Raw genomic sequence first — 19023 nt, forward strand, 5'->3', positions numbered from 1 at the left:
CCACTGTGTGTCAACAACACTGCTCTTTGAACCAGGAGTGACACTTTCGATGGGTGGTGATAGTTTCTTCTCCAAAACAGCTACAAATCTCAGAAGCTTCAGCACAAGATATTAAAACCTCCTCACTTTTAAAGGTTAAGAAAGCGCTAAAGATTTTGCTGGTCATATAGCTTTCTCTTATCCACTACGTTCTTTCTGGGATACTGCAACCATAAGAAAATCAGGTGATTAATTTAAATTTCCTAAAACAATTTTCTACACACACACTACTAACTAGTGCTTTTCATCACCGACCTCTATCACTTTGCATTCAGTACTTTCTTTTGCATCACAATCTCAATCACATGGACTGCAAAATACTTAGGTCTTTCTAGAGGTGAGGAGTCTGTATGTCCATTTCTTCTCTCCATATATGTGTCCACCTATAATTGATATTTGTATCAATCCATGAATCCACTGACATAAAATCTGTCTCAAGACATTTTCAGTGCACCTGTGATATAGGAATTATTTTATCTTCTTATGCAGAACAACAAACATATTTGGAAATAGGCCTACCGGAAGCCTCAACAGCTTCTTGTAGTAGCGGTCCACTCGACCGAAGACCTCAAAACAGTAACGTCGAAGCTCATCCAGTTCTTCCTCAATGACAGCGGCATCCATAGGTTCACTCTTCTCTATCAGCTGCTCTCCCTGCAGAATGATCTGCTCAATCTTATTGTTATTCAGAGATATCTCCTGCTGGAAGGCCTAAAATGTAGAGTATTATGAAAATTAAAATAGGCATCAATTAGGTAAGCCATTACACAGGGTGTCATGTTAACAATGCATCAACTGATTGATTAAAGATCTCAAAATGTTTGTGTTTGGACAACATATTGGAGAAAAATTATTGTGTGACATAAACACTGTGTCGAAATTATTGTGGAACAGAATATCGAAGGAAGGAATATGTTTTTTGGGTATATAATATTGTTTTAAAAAATATAGTTGTATGTAACAGTTTACTTGAATATAGTTAAAAATATTTTTTGTTTCATAATTTAATGTATGTTACTTAGTATATTAATTTTAGGTGTTAGTATTGTTAGTATAGTTCTTTTTTTAAATACAGTTTGTAAATTTAAATCTGTAATTGGTTTTTAATTTACATAGAAATATATTTGGTAGCTGGTTGGCGGGGGTGATAAGGTGGGAAGGCAATTAAATTATAATCTGTTATATAAATAGTTAATTGACTAGTAATTATGTAAAGTGTTTAACTGTGATTTATTTTATTTAAGTTTATTTGATTTTTTTATTTTTACATGTATGTTAATAATTAATATTTAAAGAGCGAGTAGTTCGTTTTTTGGGGGGAACAGGGTAGGAAGTTAATTACTTTATGATTAATTTAATTTATATGTTATTTACATTTTTATTGTAAATTAAAGAATTAATTGATCATTTAGTTAGTTATTAAATTCATTGTTATTTTGTTTATGTGTTTCATATTTAAACTATAAAGTATATTTTAATTGGAACACTTTTGTTACTGATCTATATCTTACTAGCTGTTTCCCACTGACATCGTAATTAGGCTCAAAGCTAGGGAGCAAAGGAGTGCTTTACATTATTGTGGTTGGAAAGACAGTATAAGATGGTTTACATCAAGTGGGCATTTACACATCTGAGTTACACAATTACATTATGGTTCACACATTTCAAATTGCATTAACAACTTTAGGCCTAGGAAAATTAAGTGAATAGCCCAATATTACATCATTTGAGCAAAGTGCTGAAATCGATATCAGAGCTTAGGATCCAGGTTCTAATTCAAGAGCTCAGCCACAAGACCACATCTTGTCCACTATATTATGCAAATATGTTACTCATACCCTGAGCTGCTTTATTTTGGCCTGAACATCACATTCCGAAAAGTGCTCGATATTTGTCAACTGGAGATCCATCTCTGTGAGCCAGACTAGAATACTATCACGAGCAGTCTCAAACTCTTCCCGCTGTCCAATGAAGTGCTGAAAAAGGAGACAACAAAACAAAAATATCATCAAAAAGATCTTTTTTAATTCACAGTGGACATACAGTTGTTGCATCCTGATTCCACCTTTTTGTTCCTCCAGAAACAATTCTCATAATGCAAAAGACAATATATGATATTATAACAAAATTAAAAGTACTGCGTTTCTATTAGGAATCTCTTTACATATTATAGCAGTGGGCACTGCTTAATAGAGGCCATGACAATTTTTCTCATACATTTAGCCACACCATAATTTATAGGTATCCTAAACTGCACCTGATCTCATTAGTTCACTCATTGTAGAATCTCAGAGCTCATCTCAAATTCACATTACCGTTTAATCTTTACCCTAAACACAAGGAACATTCGAAAGATGGGAACACACACAGGAAGCATTCAAACACGCTGCAGTTTATGAACTGAATGGTCTGACAAGCTGACTATTAAAATGACCATCCTTCAAGTAAATTCAAATAACAGGAAACAAATAGTTTCTTGCCGTTTGGCATAGTTTTACAGCTTAAAGAATTTTGCTGGATTCCCTCGCTGTGCATTATTCTGCCATCTAGAGGTTGGGTTTGGAAACTTCAATCCTTCTACTGTTTTTGTTTTTTGTTGTTGGTAAGTGTTGATGGTACTCCATTTGCTGTCCCTTTGTGAGGCCATCGTGCTTCCTCCAGAAACTCCCACCTTTGGTTGCTATCTTCGGATTCTTTTTTTTTCTGTTGCTTCCTCCACTCATCTTCTTTAGCGGCGGAGGATAGGCTCGCGTGTGAATCCTGAAAAATCTTCAAGCTGCAAAACTACACAGGCAGGTAAGAAACTATATGCTTTGCAGCATGAATCTTTTCGGGATTCAAATGCTGTGCATAGATTTTGTAGCTGTTAGTTACTATAGTGGTGGCTGGGTTGAAGATGTGCGTTGATTTGAAAACAGATGTTGTAAGTGTAAGAAGATCTGAAGCATGGTTACCCCCACTTTTTGCCTGGTGTTTTGCTGGTTTTTGACTAGTCTGACTGGGATCCTGCTAATCACGACCCCAGTCTATTTGCTTTCTCCCTAAAATTGTTATGCATGTACTTTGGTACACTCCAGATTGGACAATGGGGTACCCTTTAAGTCCCTAGTATATGGTACCCATGTACCCAGGGCATAGGTGCCCCAGAGGCCTCCCTTGGGCTGAAGCATGAATGATGCCACCCATGAGAGGCCATGCAAAAGGGAACTACAGGTCTGCTACTGCAAAATGTGTAAGATGGTGCTTGCACCACTTATGTTAGATATTGGTTCACTATATTCATAGGTCACTACACTTTAAACTTACGTCACCCCTATAGCAGGCCTTATCAATCCTGAAGGCAGGGTGCTGGGTTTTTAGGGAGAGGGTGCCCCTGCATGAGCAGAGCCCCAGACCATTCTCTTGGGTTGTCTGTAACTCAGCCGGACATATAGGTATAGGAGAATTTTAACCTTGCAGTAAATGCTATCTCGAAATGGCTGCATAGAAACATATTGTGTTTGGTATCAAACACCTTGGAATCATACCTCAACACCAGTAACCAGTGTGAGAGGTATGATTCCACCCTTCAAAAGCGAGCTTCATGGGGTCACTGGTCTATCAGGTGCCAGCCGTCCCGACCTGGTCAGCACAAAATGGGTGTTGCCGACCAGAGACACATTTCTGCCCTCCTGCTGCTGAGCCAAGCTTGAGCAGAGGAAGGCAGCACAATAGCCATCCTGCCACAGGGAGGTGTGACCACCTACCAGACAGGAATTAGTGTATTGTGGCTAGGTGGGTGCACTCTGAGAGTGCCTGAAAGTCTGCACCTGGGGCACATTTGGTGTCCCTGTGCATAGTCCAGCTCAAACCAGTTCTAGGAGCCATTGGCTCCTGCTCTGGTGTGAATAGATACCCCAGCAATACCAACCCCTGTGGTGGGTCTGCGAACTAAGATCACACCAGAAAGTCCCAGAGAACAGAACAGCCAAAGAAGTCGTCTCTCCGGACTTGGCTGTCCAGGCAATATTGCTTAGTAAAAGTGTGCAGCGAGGCCCACGTAGCTGCCTGACAGATGTCTTGTAAGGGAACACCACGTCCCAATGCCGTAGTGGCAGCCGTCGCCCTGGTGGAATGGGCGCGCAGCCCCACCGTAGGCTCCTTTTTAGCCAGAGAATAACGGGCTTTAATACACAAGACAACCCATCAGGAGATAGTCTGCTTGTGTACGGCCTGACCTTTCTTGGCGCCACCATAGCTAACAAAGAGCTGGTCATCCACCCGGAACTGTTGTGTGCGATTCAGGTAAAATGAGAGCGCACGTTTTGGGTCCATACGGTGGAGCATGTCTTCCTATCTGGAAGGATGCGGAGGCGGAAAGAAGGTGGGAAAAGTGATGGTCTGCCGATGTGAAAGGCAGTGACAACCTTTGGCAGAAAGGATAGACGTGTTCTGAGCACAACCTTGTCCAGATGGACAGATAGAAAAGGAGGTTTACAAGAAAGAGCCTGGAGCTCACTCACCTGGCAGAGGTGATGGCAACCAGGAAAGCAGTCTTCAAAGTCAGCAGACGAAGAGGACAGTTGTGAAGAGGCTGGAGTGCACATTAAATATGTAAGTACTAGGTTCAAGTCGCACTGCGGCATTACGAAGGGAATAGGAGAGAAAAGATGAGTAATGCCTTTGGGGAATCTATTTACAACAGAGGACTGATCAGGGAGCCTGAGAAAGGGAGAAATAGCAGAAAGGTAGCCCTTGATAGTGCCCAGATAAGAGCCCTGCTGCGCCAAAGAAAGAAGGAACAGTAGAACTTCTGAAAGAGGGGCAGACAGGGGATTCACAGCCTTTGCTGTGCACCATGCCACAAATGTGTTCCACCTGCAGGCGTATACCAACTTAGTGGAGGGATGCCTGGCTGCCACAATGACATCACAGACTTCAGGAGGCAAGTCGAAAGGAATCAACTGCCGCCGCTCAATCTCCATGCAAAGAGGTGGAGGCTGGACAGGTTTGGGGGGAGGACCATCCCCGCTGCTGCAACAGAAGATCCTCCCGAAGAGGAAGTCTGATCGGGGGATCGATCGTCATACTGAGTAGCTCGGGGTACCAAACTCTTCGAGCCCAGTCCTGAGCCACGAGAATGACTTGGGCCCGGTCGCGCCTGATCTTCTTCAGCACTCTGGGCAGAAGTGGTATAGGCAGAAAGGCGTACAACAGACCGCAACTCCACGCTCAACGAAAAGCGTCGCCCAGCGAGTGCCGCCTTGGAAATTCCAATGCGCAGAATTGCTGACATTGCGCGTTCTCGTTGGTGGCGAATAGCTCTAACCTAGGCTCTCCCCACTGTCAAAAGAGACCTTGCGCCACGTCCGAGTGAAGACACCATTCGTGATCCATCATGCACCTGCAGGCTGAGTTCGTCTGCCCTGGCGGTCTGTGAACCTGCCAGGTGTTGAACCACCAGGGAAATATGCTGATGTTCCAGCCCTGTCCAGAGATGCAGAGCCTCCTGACATAGGGTCCACGACCCCACCCCGCCCTGTTTGTTGCAGTACCACATGGCGGTGGTGTTGTCTGTGAACACCTGCACTATGCTCCCCTTGACAGAGGGAAGGGATGCCTTCAGTGCAAGTCGGATCGCCCGAAGCTCCAAAAGATTGATATGGAGCCTGAACTCCGCAGGAGACCAGAGGCCTCTGATCTCTGCCTCTCCCATGTGGCCCCCCATCCCAGAAGGGACGCATCCATCACTACCGTATGCTTCAGTTGGGGAAGGGAGAGGGATATGCCATTGATCCAATGCCGGTTCGTGAGCCACCACTGCAGCTGGTGTGCAGTGCCCTCCGAGATCTGGATGTAATCGGACAGGTTTCCCTGATGCTGCGCCCACTGGAACTTCAGATCCCACTGCAGAGCCCGCATATGCCATCGGTGGGCAGTCAAAATATCGAAAATAAAATATCGAGGTGACAATATCGAAGGGACATAATATTGATGTTAAGAATATCGATGTTAAGAATATCGACCCTAAGGTAAGTAATATAGATTGTTTTTATATCGATGTAAGTATTATCAAAGTTAGTAATATCGATATCAAATATATCGATGTTACTATATCGATGATACTAATATCGATATTTATATTATTGTACTGTATTTTATTATGTATTTAATGTGTATGGGTTATATGTGTTTTGTTAAGTGTTCTACTTGTTTTAAAATATATGTATACAATTTTTATATGTTAATAATGTTTTTTCAAGTTAATTCTGTTTTTTAGTACCATAGAGGGTTGTGGGTTTATAGGGGAATAGGGTGGTAAGTAATTTAAAAATACTAAATTAATTTTTATTTTTTAGGAATTATAAATTCATTTTAATTATTTTTTGCGTTTAAGTTCTGTAGCGAATTGTGGTTTTATAGGGGAATAGGGTGGGAAGTAATGTAATTGTAATTAAGTAATCATTTATTTTAAATCATTGGTATTGATAATTATGTTATTGATAATTAATAATTGGAAATTAATTTTTATTAATGGGTAATTAATTTGTATAAATTGTTTAATTGATAACTATGTCACGTGTATTATTTTATTATTGGAGTGTGTTGTGCGTTTATAGGGGAATAGTGTTGGAAGTAATTGAAATCTAATGCAATAATTATTACATTTATTGTAGGGTATTGATAATTTTTGGGACATTAATTATTAATTGGTAATTATTTTAAAATAGACTTTTTGGGTTATGAAAATTAATTTATTGTTGTTTTATCATTAACTGGTAAATAAATATTTTCAAATATTATTTATTGATAAATGTAATTAATATATTGATATGTAATTATTAATTGCTAATTAATGTTTAATAATTATTATTTTTGGTATAAAAATCATTTAATTCAATATTTGTTAATTGGTAATTAATATTTATTAATGATTATTTATTGGTATTTATTAATTTATTGTTAAATAATTATTCATAGGGAATTATGTTTTTAATAATTATTTATTGGTAATTGTAAATAGTTTAGAGTTATTTAATAATTAATTCATTGATTATTTTTAAATGTTATTTTTTTTATAAGTATGTTATTTTTACATTCTATGCTATCCAACACTTTCCCTACTGTTGCACTCACTGGAGTCGGAATAGTAATTTTGACTCTCCGCTATCCAAGGCTTTCCCTACTCTTGCACTCTCTGGAGTTGGAATATTAATGTTTATCCCTACGCTATCCAACACTTTCCCTACTGTTGCACTCGCTGGAGTGGGAATAGTAATTTTTACCCCTATGCTATCCAACGCTTTCCCTAATGTTGCACTCTCTTGAGTTGGAATAGTAATTTTTACCCCTACGCTATCCAACGCTTTCCCTACTGTTGCACTCTCTGGAGTTGGAATAGTAATTTTTACCCGTACGCTATCAAATGCTTTACCTACTGTTGCACTCTCTGGAGTGGGAATAGTAATGTTTACCCCTACGCTATCCAATGCTTTCCCTACTGTTGCACTCTCTGGAGTTGGAATAGTCATTTTTACCCCTACGCTATCCAACGCTTTCCCTACTGGTGCACTCTCTGGAGCGAGAATAGTAATTTTTACCCCAACGTTATCCAACGCTTTCCCTACTGTTGCACTCTCTGGAGTGGGAAAAGTAATTTTAAGCCCTACGCTATCCAACATTTTCCTTAATGGTTTTTTTTGGGAGTTGGAATAGTAGTTTTATTCTCTCTGCTATTTCATATTTTTTGTATTATTTTAGTTAATGTAGTATATAATTAATTTTTAAAATATTAAAAGTAAATTTAATTTTTTTAATTAGTTATCCATAATTATTTAATTTGTATTTATGTGATTGTTTTATGTGTATAGATGTATTTGTAATTTATATTTTTTAATAATTTATAAGTTATTAAAATAATTATCAAAACTGATTATTAACTATATATATTATATATTACATGTATTTTTTAATTAATGTTTTATTAAATTATATATATTACTTTTTAATTTTAAACATTAGACAACCTTTTAAACTATGTTTATTCAATTTTCAAGTTTTATTTAGTTTATTTTACATATTTTTTAACTAAAAAAACGATATTTTTAATAACGATATTTTTGACATCGATATTTTTTTTTCAATATTTTTCTACTTACCATGTTGTCGATAGAATATCGATATTCTTGATATCGATATTCTTGCTCCGATATTTTTGTAGGTCGATTTTTTACCTTTGTTATTTTGTCAGTGATCCATGCCATCTGGCATGAGTGACCAGCAGGATACAGGAGGCCATGAGGTCCAGCAGCCTCAGGGTCATCCTGACCGAAACCCAGGATAAAGGCTTACAGATCAGAATTATAGCCTGAATATCCTGGACTTGTCGTTCGAGAGGATAGGCCCGAAAGAGCATTGTATCCAGAACCGCTCCGATGAAGAGGAGCTTCTGAGAGGGATTCAGGTGCAACTTCGGCACATTGATGGAGAACACCAGCAAATGCAGGAGGTCGGCCGTAGTCTGGAGGTGGGAGACGACTGTCTGGGGCGAGACCGCCTTCAACAGCCAGTATGTCGAGATAGGGGAAGACTGGAAGCCCTGGTCTGCACAGATGAGCTGCGACCACCGCCATCACTGTCGTGTACACCCGAGGTGCGCTAGTGAGGCCAAAGGGGAGCACGGTCTACTGAAAGTGCTTGTGGTCTACCGTGAACCACAGGTAACGCCTGTGGGCCGGCAGGATTGGAATGTGGAAATATGCATCCTGCAGGTCCAACGCTACCATTCAGTCTCCAGGATCAAGGGCAGACATTGACGTCCCTGAGGTCCAAGATAGGACGCAGGCCCTTGTCCTTCTTGGGCACCAGAAAGTAGTGCGAATAACAACCACGTCCTACTACTGGTGAAGGAACGCGCTCTTTGGCCCCCTTGTCCAAGAGCGCTGCGACTTCCTGGTGAAGAAGTGCCAAGTGATCCCCCGACATGCGGTGGTACTGGGGTGGCATGGCTGGAGGAGTGGTCTCGAAGGGGAGGGCGTAGCCCCTTCTGACTGTTTGTAAAACCCACCTGTCTAAAGTAATGGTGCGCCAGTGGGAGAGGTGATGGCGAATCCTGCCGCCCACTAGCATTTGATGGGCCTGAAAGACCGAACTAGGAAGGTTTGGAGGCAGTGGTGGCCGGGGTGGAGGTGGACTGACCCGCCCACTGGCCCCCTGACCCGCCTCGGCGGGTCCCACATCTGCAGCCGCGCTGAGACTGTTGCTGCGCAGACCTGTGGCTCTGAGGCGAACGTGTCGGGGCATCCCTTCTGTGGCCACGAAAGGAGCGAAAAGCAGAAGGCAGAGGAGGGCGCGTGGCAGAAAGACCCAAGGACTTGGCCGTAGCCCCCCGAGTCCTTAAATTGCTCCAGCGCACTGTCTGCTTTATTGCCAAAAAGGCGAATGCCATCAAAGTGCATGTCCATCAAGGTGTTCTGGACATCCCCTGAGAAATCAGTAGTCCTCAGCCAGGCGTGGCGGTGGAGCGCCACTGTCGTGGAAATCGCCCTGTCCAGCGAGTAGGCAGTGTCAAGGCCACATCTAATTGTGAACTTCGCTGTATCTCTCCCTTCATCAATAGCCTGAATGAGCACTGTCCGGGCCTCCTCTGGACACTGAGGCAGCACTTCCGCCACCGAATCCCCCACACAGAGTGGGAATAACGACCCAAGAGGCAGGCGGTGTTCACAGACCGCAGCCCTGAACTGGCGGAAGAAAAAATCTTCTTACTGAACTGTTTCGGTTTCTTGGATTCCCTGTCCGGTGGTGCGGAAGGGAATGCGCTTTGGGACGCAGAGGCTAAAACAACCAAGTTCTCAGGGGTGGGGTGTTGGGAAAGGAAAATGGGGTCGGCCCGGGAGATGGTGTCGGGCCACGTTCCTATCCACAGGAGCCCCTGTGTTGGGCCTGCACCAGTTGCCCAAAAGAACGTCAGAAAGTGCAGCATTAAAAGGCAGTAGTGGCTCCGCAGAGGTAGCCGCCGGCTGACGCACTTCTGTCAGGAGGCTAGACCTGACGGCCATTGTCGGCAGTTCGAGGAGGAGACCCTCGGCCACCCTGTGCAACACCACTGTGTAACTTGCACCCTGCTCCGTAGCCACGGTAGGCGGAGTTAGCATGCCAAGATCAAGAGAGGTGTCAAGACCTCTGGCATCCCCCAATTCCTCTGCCCAGTCCGGGTCAAACTGTGCTGTGAGAGGGTCCTCAGACCCCTCCCAGTCCTCCCCTTCCTCGGAAGGCGGATGAACAGGCCGAAAATAATGAGGGTGGACACAGGGGTCAAAAGGTCCCATCGCAGTCAGAATAGGCGTTGAGTGATGCCGTTCCAGCGCCGTGTCTACATCAGGGCTGAAACAGGGGACGACGTCGTCCGAGGGCACAGGCGACGTCGGAGGTGGTGCCGGTGAGGTCGACGTCGGTGGAGGTATCAAGAGGTCATCTGGCGGCGACCAGGATCCAGGCCTGGATCCTTGGGGTCCCTGTGGCGCCGGAGACAACAGCGATGCCGGAACCGGAGCCGCCGACAATGAAGAGCGAGGGCCCCAGTCAGGCCCGAAGGTGCACCGGCGGGGCCCAACGGCCCAAAGATGCGGGCCATGGCTGACAGAAATTCCTGAAGCTGGGCCGGAGTCGCCGACAGACCCGGGAAGGGTGGGTAGGCCGGTGGCGACTTCATAGGATCCGCTGGAGCCACGGGGGAGGCACCACCCGCACCCTCAGCTGCGTCGTGCGAGGGGGAGCGATGGTGCTTCTTAGACTTCTTGTGCTTTGCCTTACCTGACCCCAAGTGCAAAGACTTCGATCCCGACAAACGATGGTGATCGCTCCGTGACCAGTCCCTCGACCTCCGCCGCGACCTGGAACGGCCCGGACCCGACTGCTGGATTCAAGCAACTTTCGGGACCGCTCCTGCAAAGTCTTCGGGGCCATGGCCCGGCAGTCGGGGCACGACTTGGGGTTGTGGTCGCGCCCCAGGCAGTAGAGACACACATGGTGCGGGTCCGTCACTGACATCATGCGATGACAGTCCCCGCAGGACTTGAAACCGGGCATCCCTATGGCACCAGGAGTCCATCAACTCAATAAACAGAGACAAAAAGGCCTCGAAAAACTCAGTCAGAAAATGACTGGGGGTACCGCTCTCTCTGGATCTGGAAAAAGAAAGAACTGACGGCAGCGCGCGAGGGCGGCGTCTAAGTAGCTGCCGCGCCGTCATCTCGGCGACCACGGCGCCAACGACGGACGTGGAGCCGCATGACGCCACCTTCCGACGCGCAGGGGTACTGCTGACGAAAACTTTCCGGATCCAGTCTGACGCCTGGGGGTAATTCTAAGGTAAGGAATCTATCACTACGTGTTTCTTTCAGATGTGTTTTCTAAAAAGGCAATGGTTGCTCCCTTTTTCCTTGTCTAATGCATCCCTGGAGTGTTTTGTAATGTCTCTCCTGCATTCTTGTGGCACAACTGAATAGTTTGAGCTATCCATCTTGCAATTGTGTAATTAGTAACTGGTCTTCCTAGAAAATTATTTGCAAATGATACAAAGAGCTGTTTTGTTATCCTGTCAGCCTTAGTTTTTTCGATGTAATACATTACTTGCACGTCTAGCTCCCAGAGGGAGTAATGTATTCCCTACATACATTTTAGGTTTTTGAAAGAAACGTAGGGGCCCATTAGGTTGGCGGGCGGATCGCCCCAGCCAGGCTGGCGGTAGCCACCGCCGGCCTGACGGGGGCGATCCGCCCCCCATCGTTGCTGCAAAGACCCCCCCGCCATATTAACATGGCTGGGGGGTCCGCGGCGGACGGAAAGACCATCCGCCTCTTTGGCTGCTTAATTGCCTTCTCACCTAAAGGTCAGCTCAGTCTCCATTTTTGGAGTTCTTGTTCCAGCTTCATGTGTTGGGCATGTGTGAAGTATGCATGCACAAATGTTTTGCTTGTGCTCAACATGGGCAGTGGATGCCCACATGGGACACCATTAGCAAGCCTCTACAAGATCCATTAAAATGTATTAGTCTGCCTGTTCCTTTATTCAGGGCACCATCCCCAAATCAGGAGTTCTCTGTCGAATGAAGGGAGGAATCACAGTGTGGGGTGTAAATCCCCATCTTTCGTTAGTGGGTAGAGGTGGCTCAGTTGAACTGAAACTGGCCACTTTTTCTGTGTTCCTGGCTGCCAACTTGTAACATGAGCTCTCTGGGTGCATCAGTCAGGTTCCAATATACATCCTGCATCTGACCTATTCATAGTGGCCTGGCCGAGACCTGTGAAAACAAGACAAAGGGCCCAGACTCATTTCCCTAACAGAAGGAAGCCTTCAAAGTTAGAAAACAGCAAATTAATTGGTTTGCCCAGTTCAGATCTATGCCTCCAAAGGGCAATAAAGACTAGCCTCTTTGAGGCAGAAATGTGAACTTACTCAGCGGGTTGAGGATACTGCACTCCAAAGTAGAGACATAACATTTGTCTTGTCTTCTTCAAAGTTGTAAATTCGTCTTAGCTCTAAAGAATCCTTGACAATGTGACCAAGTGGAAGAACGGGCTGATCTTTCCAAAGCAAAGAGGAGGTGGGACGTGATTGATAGTAAGATCTGCAAAAAGCCCGCCTAGCTGAAGATGTGTGGGTTAATACCTGTGTTGGGCCTGCATTGTCCCTAGACCATTAGGGCACCTCTGTCTTACCTAAAAAGCACTTGAAGAACATTGTACGGAGGGTGTAGGGGAGAACCTCACACTCCAGCAATTATGTTCTGTTGGCAGCTAATAACTCTGATTCAGGAATTTTATCACTCGTTCTTTTGGCTTGTAAGGCTCTAGAGTTACTGTGTATTGAATCCATGGTTGTACGTTGATCTTGGGGTTGGTGAAGCCTTTGGCTCCATGGGTGTAGACATTCTAGACTATAGCCAACCCTATCTGAGATGAGGCCTCTAAAGACTTGCACTCACAGGGAATGGTATACAATATTCTGCCCTATTTTAAAAACTGAGAGAATATTAGGGCCTTTACCAAGTGTAAAAAGACTGTGTCCCATCTGGTGATATCAGATCTCTGGTGACCACTCAAAAGAACAGGACTTCGAGAAAACCGCCACCTCAAATTTTACCTTTTGGTTTTGCCTGAGTGAGTATTCTGTTCCCACACCATTACTAGCTTTACATTGAAAATTACATGTTTTTGAACTCTCGAAGACCATTCTTTTTGGATTAGTCCAATGGTGGTATACACACAAGACATTTTGCCAATCTCTTTTAATGCCGCAAGCACAAACAATAGAAAACCGGCTGCTAGGCACAAACATGACTTCAACAGCAGACAAGAATTTGGGACAAATCATTGGAAATGAATTAACAGTGGTTATGCACAGGACAAATTAAATTAGTGCATGATTTAGAGTTTGCCTGACAGGTTATTCGATCACAAACGTGTCAGATATCCTGCCTCCTTTACTACAAGTACATTATATCCTAAAGCATTTGTAATAAGGCAGGCGGGATATCTGTCACGTTTGTGATGGAGTACCCATTCACCAAACTCTAAATCAGGCCCTTAGTCTAAACAAGTATACCTTATACTCCAACACATCAGTACAGATTATGGCCTTGATTATGAGTGTCTCGTTAAAATTGAGACACCCGGGCCAATCACAGCTTCCACAGGTGTCGAAATTATGAGTTTGTCAGATTTTACAGTCAGACTTTACCCCCTGATAAATTCCACCTGGTCAAGTCAGCTAAAATTTACCATTACCAAAGGCCTGACAAAAATACTGAGACATACATATTATGGCGAGGTAAGAATCAAAACCCACACCTGATACACCATTTTATGAGTGAAGTCTAAAGTAACTTAATTTATCAAATATGATAAATAACAATCCACAGGGTACTGTTATTTATTGCAGGCAATGAATAATAAATTAATTATACAGTACTCGTAATAGAGGTCTACGTAATATCGTTCTATCTATAAACACTGAAATGTTGAAGTCAGAGTAGCTTCACATTATATAGGTATCTCTACTACACAATACTTCACAATGCTGAACTTTAAGTGTTGCAAGAATGTACAGCCTTTCAAATCAGGCTGCAATGGAGTGCACAGAAGAAGAAGAAAAAAAGGCAAGGCTAATGGAAAAGGCGAATGTGGCGGTGGCTTTAACGGTTTTCAGCCTCCACTAAAGGGAAAACTCAAAGCTTACGCCATGTAGAACACTGTCTAGTGAAGGATGTACGATTCAATCCAATGTATTAGGTATTGAGGATTCATGTTCTTTTCCGTGTGTTCTTTTGACCCTAAACTCTAATGCTTTTATTTTGACTGTATAATTGAAAATGATCATTTAGAAAAGTGCATTATTATGTAGTGTGGTAGTGAAACCTTACCATGTAATAATTTCACATTATCTATCAGGTACAGTTAGGTTTCTTCGAAAACAGCTCTAGTTCAGTACTGAGTAGCTCGGACACAGGGCAGTCAAGCTCAGTCAAAGGAAGTGTAAAGCATAAAATAGTACCAAAACAGTCAATAAGTAAAGAAACACGACACAATAAAAAGCAGGCACCTATTTCTAAACATAGAGTATATTTTAATCTTTAAATAGACACCCCAATCGCAAAAATCTACCGGTAGAAGAGGGAGATACAATTTATCAAAGGTAAGTAAATTCTTATCAGTACAATAAATCGTTGTAATCAGCTTAGCAGGTTCTGAACCAATTCGCCAGAATGACTATCAGTCTTCTGTCCAGAATGACAATCATTCTTCTTTTGGACGAGCCACAAATGTGTTAAGAGCCAGTCACAAGAACCACTTAAGTCCAGGGAGACAGTTACCTGTCAGGTCCAGCAGGTTCAGAGTCCTCCGTGCACTTTTTTCCATTACTGCAGTCCAGCAAAGAAGTGGTCCTGATGCTGGGGGTCCAGGATGCTGAAGATATGTGGTGAATGTTCCAGGGGTCACTGTCGTAGCCACGAGCATCAGGGGTCATCTCTAGCCTCAAGGACTCTATCTCCTATGGTGTACCAGTGGAGTTCAAGTCTCCCAGTTACAATTGTTCCAGAGGTTCCATGAAGGTGAGTTCATCTTCTTCTTTGAGAGGACAAGAGTTCACTCTCATGTTGGTCATGGACAAAACAGACTTGGGGGTCACCTTGTGAGGGCCAGGCCTCGATATCTCAGCAGGCACTTTGGCGTACATTGGTGGGTAGGCATTCCTGGGCAGATGGGCCCTCGAGGGTGCAGGTGGGTTTCTTAAACTTTTGTGATACTGGTGCTTAACAGGAGGCTAGACAACTAGCCCTTGAAGTCATCTCTTCAGCCCTAGCACAAGTGGAGCTCTTTTCCATGAGTGAGCACTGCATGCACAGTCCTCTTTGCGACTCCCTTGGGGACAGCAGGTGAACTCCAGTCTTTGGTGCTGCCTCTCTTTGCTGGGTCCAGAGTGCAGGAGGGATGTCTTTATCCTGTCTTCTTATCAGTTCAGTAGTAATCCAAGGACAGTGTGTCCACTTTTATGCCATCTTCGTGTTTGTGGGAGGGGAGGACTCACTAGCCAATGGGGCAACAGTTCCCGTGAAGCAACCCTTCCCACTTTACATCACTTCCTGGGGGCTGGGCCACAAACAATACCAGGATACCCTTCTCTATCAAAATCTAAGATGGCACAAACCTTCTTCCCCTGTGAGGAGCCCGAGGCACATCCCTAGGGTGTAACCAGAAAAATAAGCCACTCCTCCTGGAAAACTGATTCTGCAATAAGTTTTCCCACTCTGAAGGAGATGCCAGCCTGTCTACCTAAATAAAGGAGTGGGCCAGCCAAGGTGTGACTCGCATTTGCTTCCATAAGACAGTAGCCTCTTTGAAGATGGAAATCTGTGGCCTCCATCCAGTAGAGATCCTGCTGGAGAAGGACATACCTCCACCCACCAACAGATTCTATGTGTTCCCTGTTCCTGGGAGCGCTTCACACTTCCAAGAAGGGGGGGAGCCTGGTGTCTCTAGTGACGACTGCTGTAAACTGTCAGGATAGGCTACCAATGGGCTGGGCAACAAAGTGGTGACTTTCTAAAGTCACTTTTGTTGTAAAAGTTACTTTAAATCCAATTTTCAGTAATGTGTCTGGTATCTTTGGTATTCCAAAACAGAAGTTAGCACTTAGCATGATGGCTAATACAACTCTATGTTAGCCGATGGGGCTACCAGCCTTGCTACAGTGAAAACGGCAATAAGGAAAGGCCTCTTTTTGTATAGTCACCCCTCAAGTTTTTCCAACTGCTGTTGTTGGTTTTTCTACTCTGAGAATGCACTGAGGATTAGACCTCAGTGCCTGGGACTCTAAAGTGTATGTCAAATTGGCTGTCACTAATTGAAAATGGCTAACTTACCTGTAAATTTCTTTTATATGGTATCCTGGCACCCAAGGCATTTACTTTAGAGTGGTACACCGGGGCTGCCAGCACTGGTTATGCCACCCTGGAGGTCCCCAAGTATAATGAGTGCTCCAGCCTGCCACAGCTGAATAGAAGAGCAATCTTGCTCTGCTACCCCGATTTTGCCATTGAAAGCAATGGTAAAACAATCACTTCTATGTAAGTCACCACTCTGGCAGGCCTACCGAGTCCTAAGGCACGGTGTGACATATGACTGAGGTGGGACATGCACTTTACATGTCCTGGCAGTAAACATGAACAAGCCCTGGCATAGCCAATGGGTCTCCCCTTTGGGACCCTATAAGTGTTTCAACATGCAACAGTTGATGTTATTGCACCAAGGATATTGTTTTTTTTTTTTTTTTTTTTGTCCTCATTCCACCAAAAGCAGTGCAAATAAACTTTCTCAACCCATTCCATCGTGGGCGCCCGGGGCTGACGTTCTTGCATTAGCCTGGGCTGACCCGCCCTGCCCCTTTATTCCGAGACCAGGTGTAATCATAGGACAAGCAGGGCCTTAGACCAGCCTCATTTCTCTTCCCCACTCCAGCAAGGGATCCCACACCGTGCTATTTACATTTTGTGCCAATCCGGATTCTAAACGCGAAGTACTCAGTGCCGCCCGTAGCCAGCTTTCATACAGAGGTGGGCTAGCGTCCTTCCATAGTTTACATATCTCTCTACGCGCAATTAAAATAAGACTAAGAAATAACGCCACTTGTGCCCCCCTTAATAAACCAACAAGATCCATGTCCAGCCCAAAAAAAACTCTAGCTATATTCAAGATCGATTGCACCTTAAAAATGCCCTCCAAAGCCTTCTCCACCATAGACCAAAAAGGACCCAAAATAGGGCAGTCATAGAAAACATGTATGTTGTCTGCTTCGACTAATCCACATCTTGAACACGATGGGGGCGGATTCACAAACTTCGCAATCTTTTTTGGCGTGTAATAAAGCCTGTTAATGGTAAAAAAAATGATTTTTCTTCAGGGAGGCTGATCCAACATATTTGTACAAGATATGAAGAGATGTATCATAAAGAGCAGCTGATGCATCTTCAAGCCTAGAGGAATTCCATATTTGATACATTGGGGGGGCCTCCAATTCCTCCTCCTCAAGCATTTTTCTATACCAAAATCCCACTTCCTTCTTCCTTGGACTAGGGGATTGAAGAGCAGACTCGATATCCCAGTTCCCACCTATGTTCTCTCTCTCAGCGGTAAACCAGGAGCAGATCTGAATATATTTAAATCTAGAGAAGGAGTCCCCGATCTTCAATCTCAAAACCTACCATGGGAGAACCCCCTCTGATATTACTATGTCTGACCATATTGTTATCCCTGCTCTCCTTATAGGGAAAGAGAGACTATCGTCAAAACATGACGGCAAACCCGGGGAGACCTAGATTGGGGCGAGGTCTGAATAATACTTTATGCCCCATCTCTCCTTAACTCTAGACCATACTGAAAGTGCATGTTTCAGTACCTTTAGACGTACCTTTTTGTAAAATTCTGGCGCACCGAATTTATAAAGAAAACCAGGACCGCCTCCCTCTTGTTCCACCATTATGTTCCGTAACCGCCCCCAGTTGGACTCATCGGGCTGGTAAGGAGGCATCGAATATTTTTCAGTTGAAAAGAAAAAGCATACCAGAGGATGTCAGGAAGCGCGAGCCCTCCCTTCATCAGTCTTCTTTTTAGCTTTTTCCAGGACATCCTGGAGTTTTTATTCGCCCAGATGAAGCTGCCTATTTTCCCCTGAATTTTAGCCAGAACTTTATATGGAAAGGTCAGTGGTATCGTATTAAACAGGTATGTCAGTTTCGGCAAAATTACCATTTTGACCAAATTGACACGGCCATAGATTGTGAGCTGAAGATTCTGCCATCTCAGCAGAAGGTGATCAATATCCTTAGCCACCTTCTTTATGTTGGTCTGTGCTGTAGTGTTAAGGTCCGGTGTTATTATTATACCCAGATACCTAAACTGACTACTTCGAGCTCCCTCCCAATTTTCTACCCCCCAGCACATTATTTCAGTTTTTAGGTTATTGATCATGTACCCAGGGTATTGGCCAAAATCTTTCATTATCTCTTCCACTCTAGGAAAAACCTCAGCAGGATTGCCAGTATAGATTAACAAATCATCAGCATATAATGCCAACTTACAGCTAAAGTCTCCAAAGCTAAAGGGTGTGACCCGATCATCCAACTGCAGCGCCTGTGCCAAAGGCTCAATAAAGAGATCGAATAGGAGGGGCGAGATGGGACACCCCTGCCTAGTTCCTCTCCTCACGCTGAAGCGTGGTGTCAAAAGGCCATTTAATAATATTGCAGTGGATGCGCCCTCGTAGCATCCCCTCAGTGTCTGGATGAAGGTTGCGCCAAAGCCCATTGTGCTCAATACGTCCCACAAGCAGCCCCAGCTGACACGGTCGAAAGCCTTCTCCACATCACAGGCAGCCACTGCCAAGGGTTCCGACCGTGCCTCCGCTAGATTTATACTTCCAATCAGCTGAAGAGTTAGATCATGT

General features: G+C 44.2%; 1 protein-coding gene across 3 annotated transcripts in view; it reads right to left on the reverse strand.

The window, feature by feature from the left end:
* SYNE1 (spectrin repeat containing nuclear envelope protein 1) overlaps window positions 1-19023 on the reverse strand; it is a 2361447-nt gene that overhangs the window by 124255 nt on the left and 2218169 nt on the right. For all 3 annotated transcript variants that reach the window (XM_078648775.1, XM_078648773.1, XM_078648774.1), the window contains 2 exons: window positions 1878-2015; window positions 559-750 (listed from right to left, as the gene is read on the reverse strand). In XM_078648775.1, coding sequence (XP_078504901.1) covers window positions 559-750; window positions 1878-2015 — 330 coding nt within the window. The remainder of the gene's footprint in view (window positions 1-558; window positions 751-1877; window positions 2016-19023) is intronic.

This window comes from Lissotriton helveticus, chromosome 6 (assembly GCF_964261635.1).
Source record: "Lissotriton helveticus chromosome 6, aLisHel1.1, whole genome shotgun sequence".
Classification (NCBI taxonomy): Eukaryota; Metazoa; Chordata; class Amphibia; order Caudata; family Salamandridae; genus Lissotriton; species Lissotriton helveticus.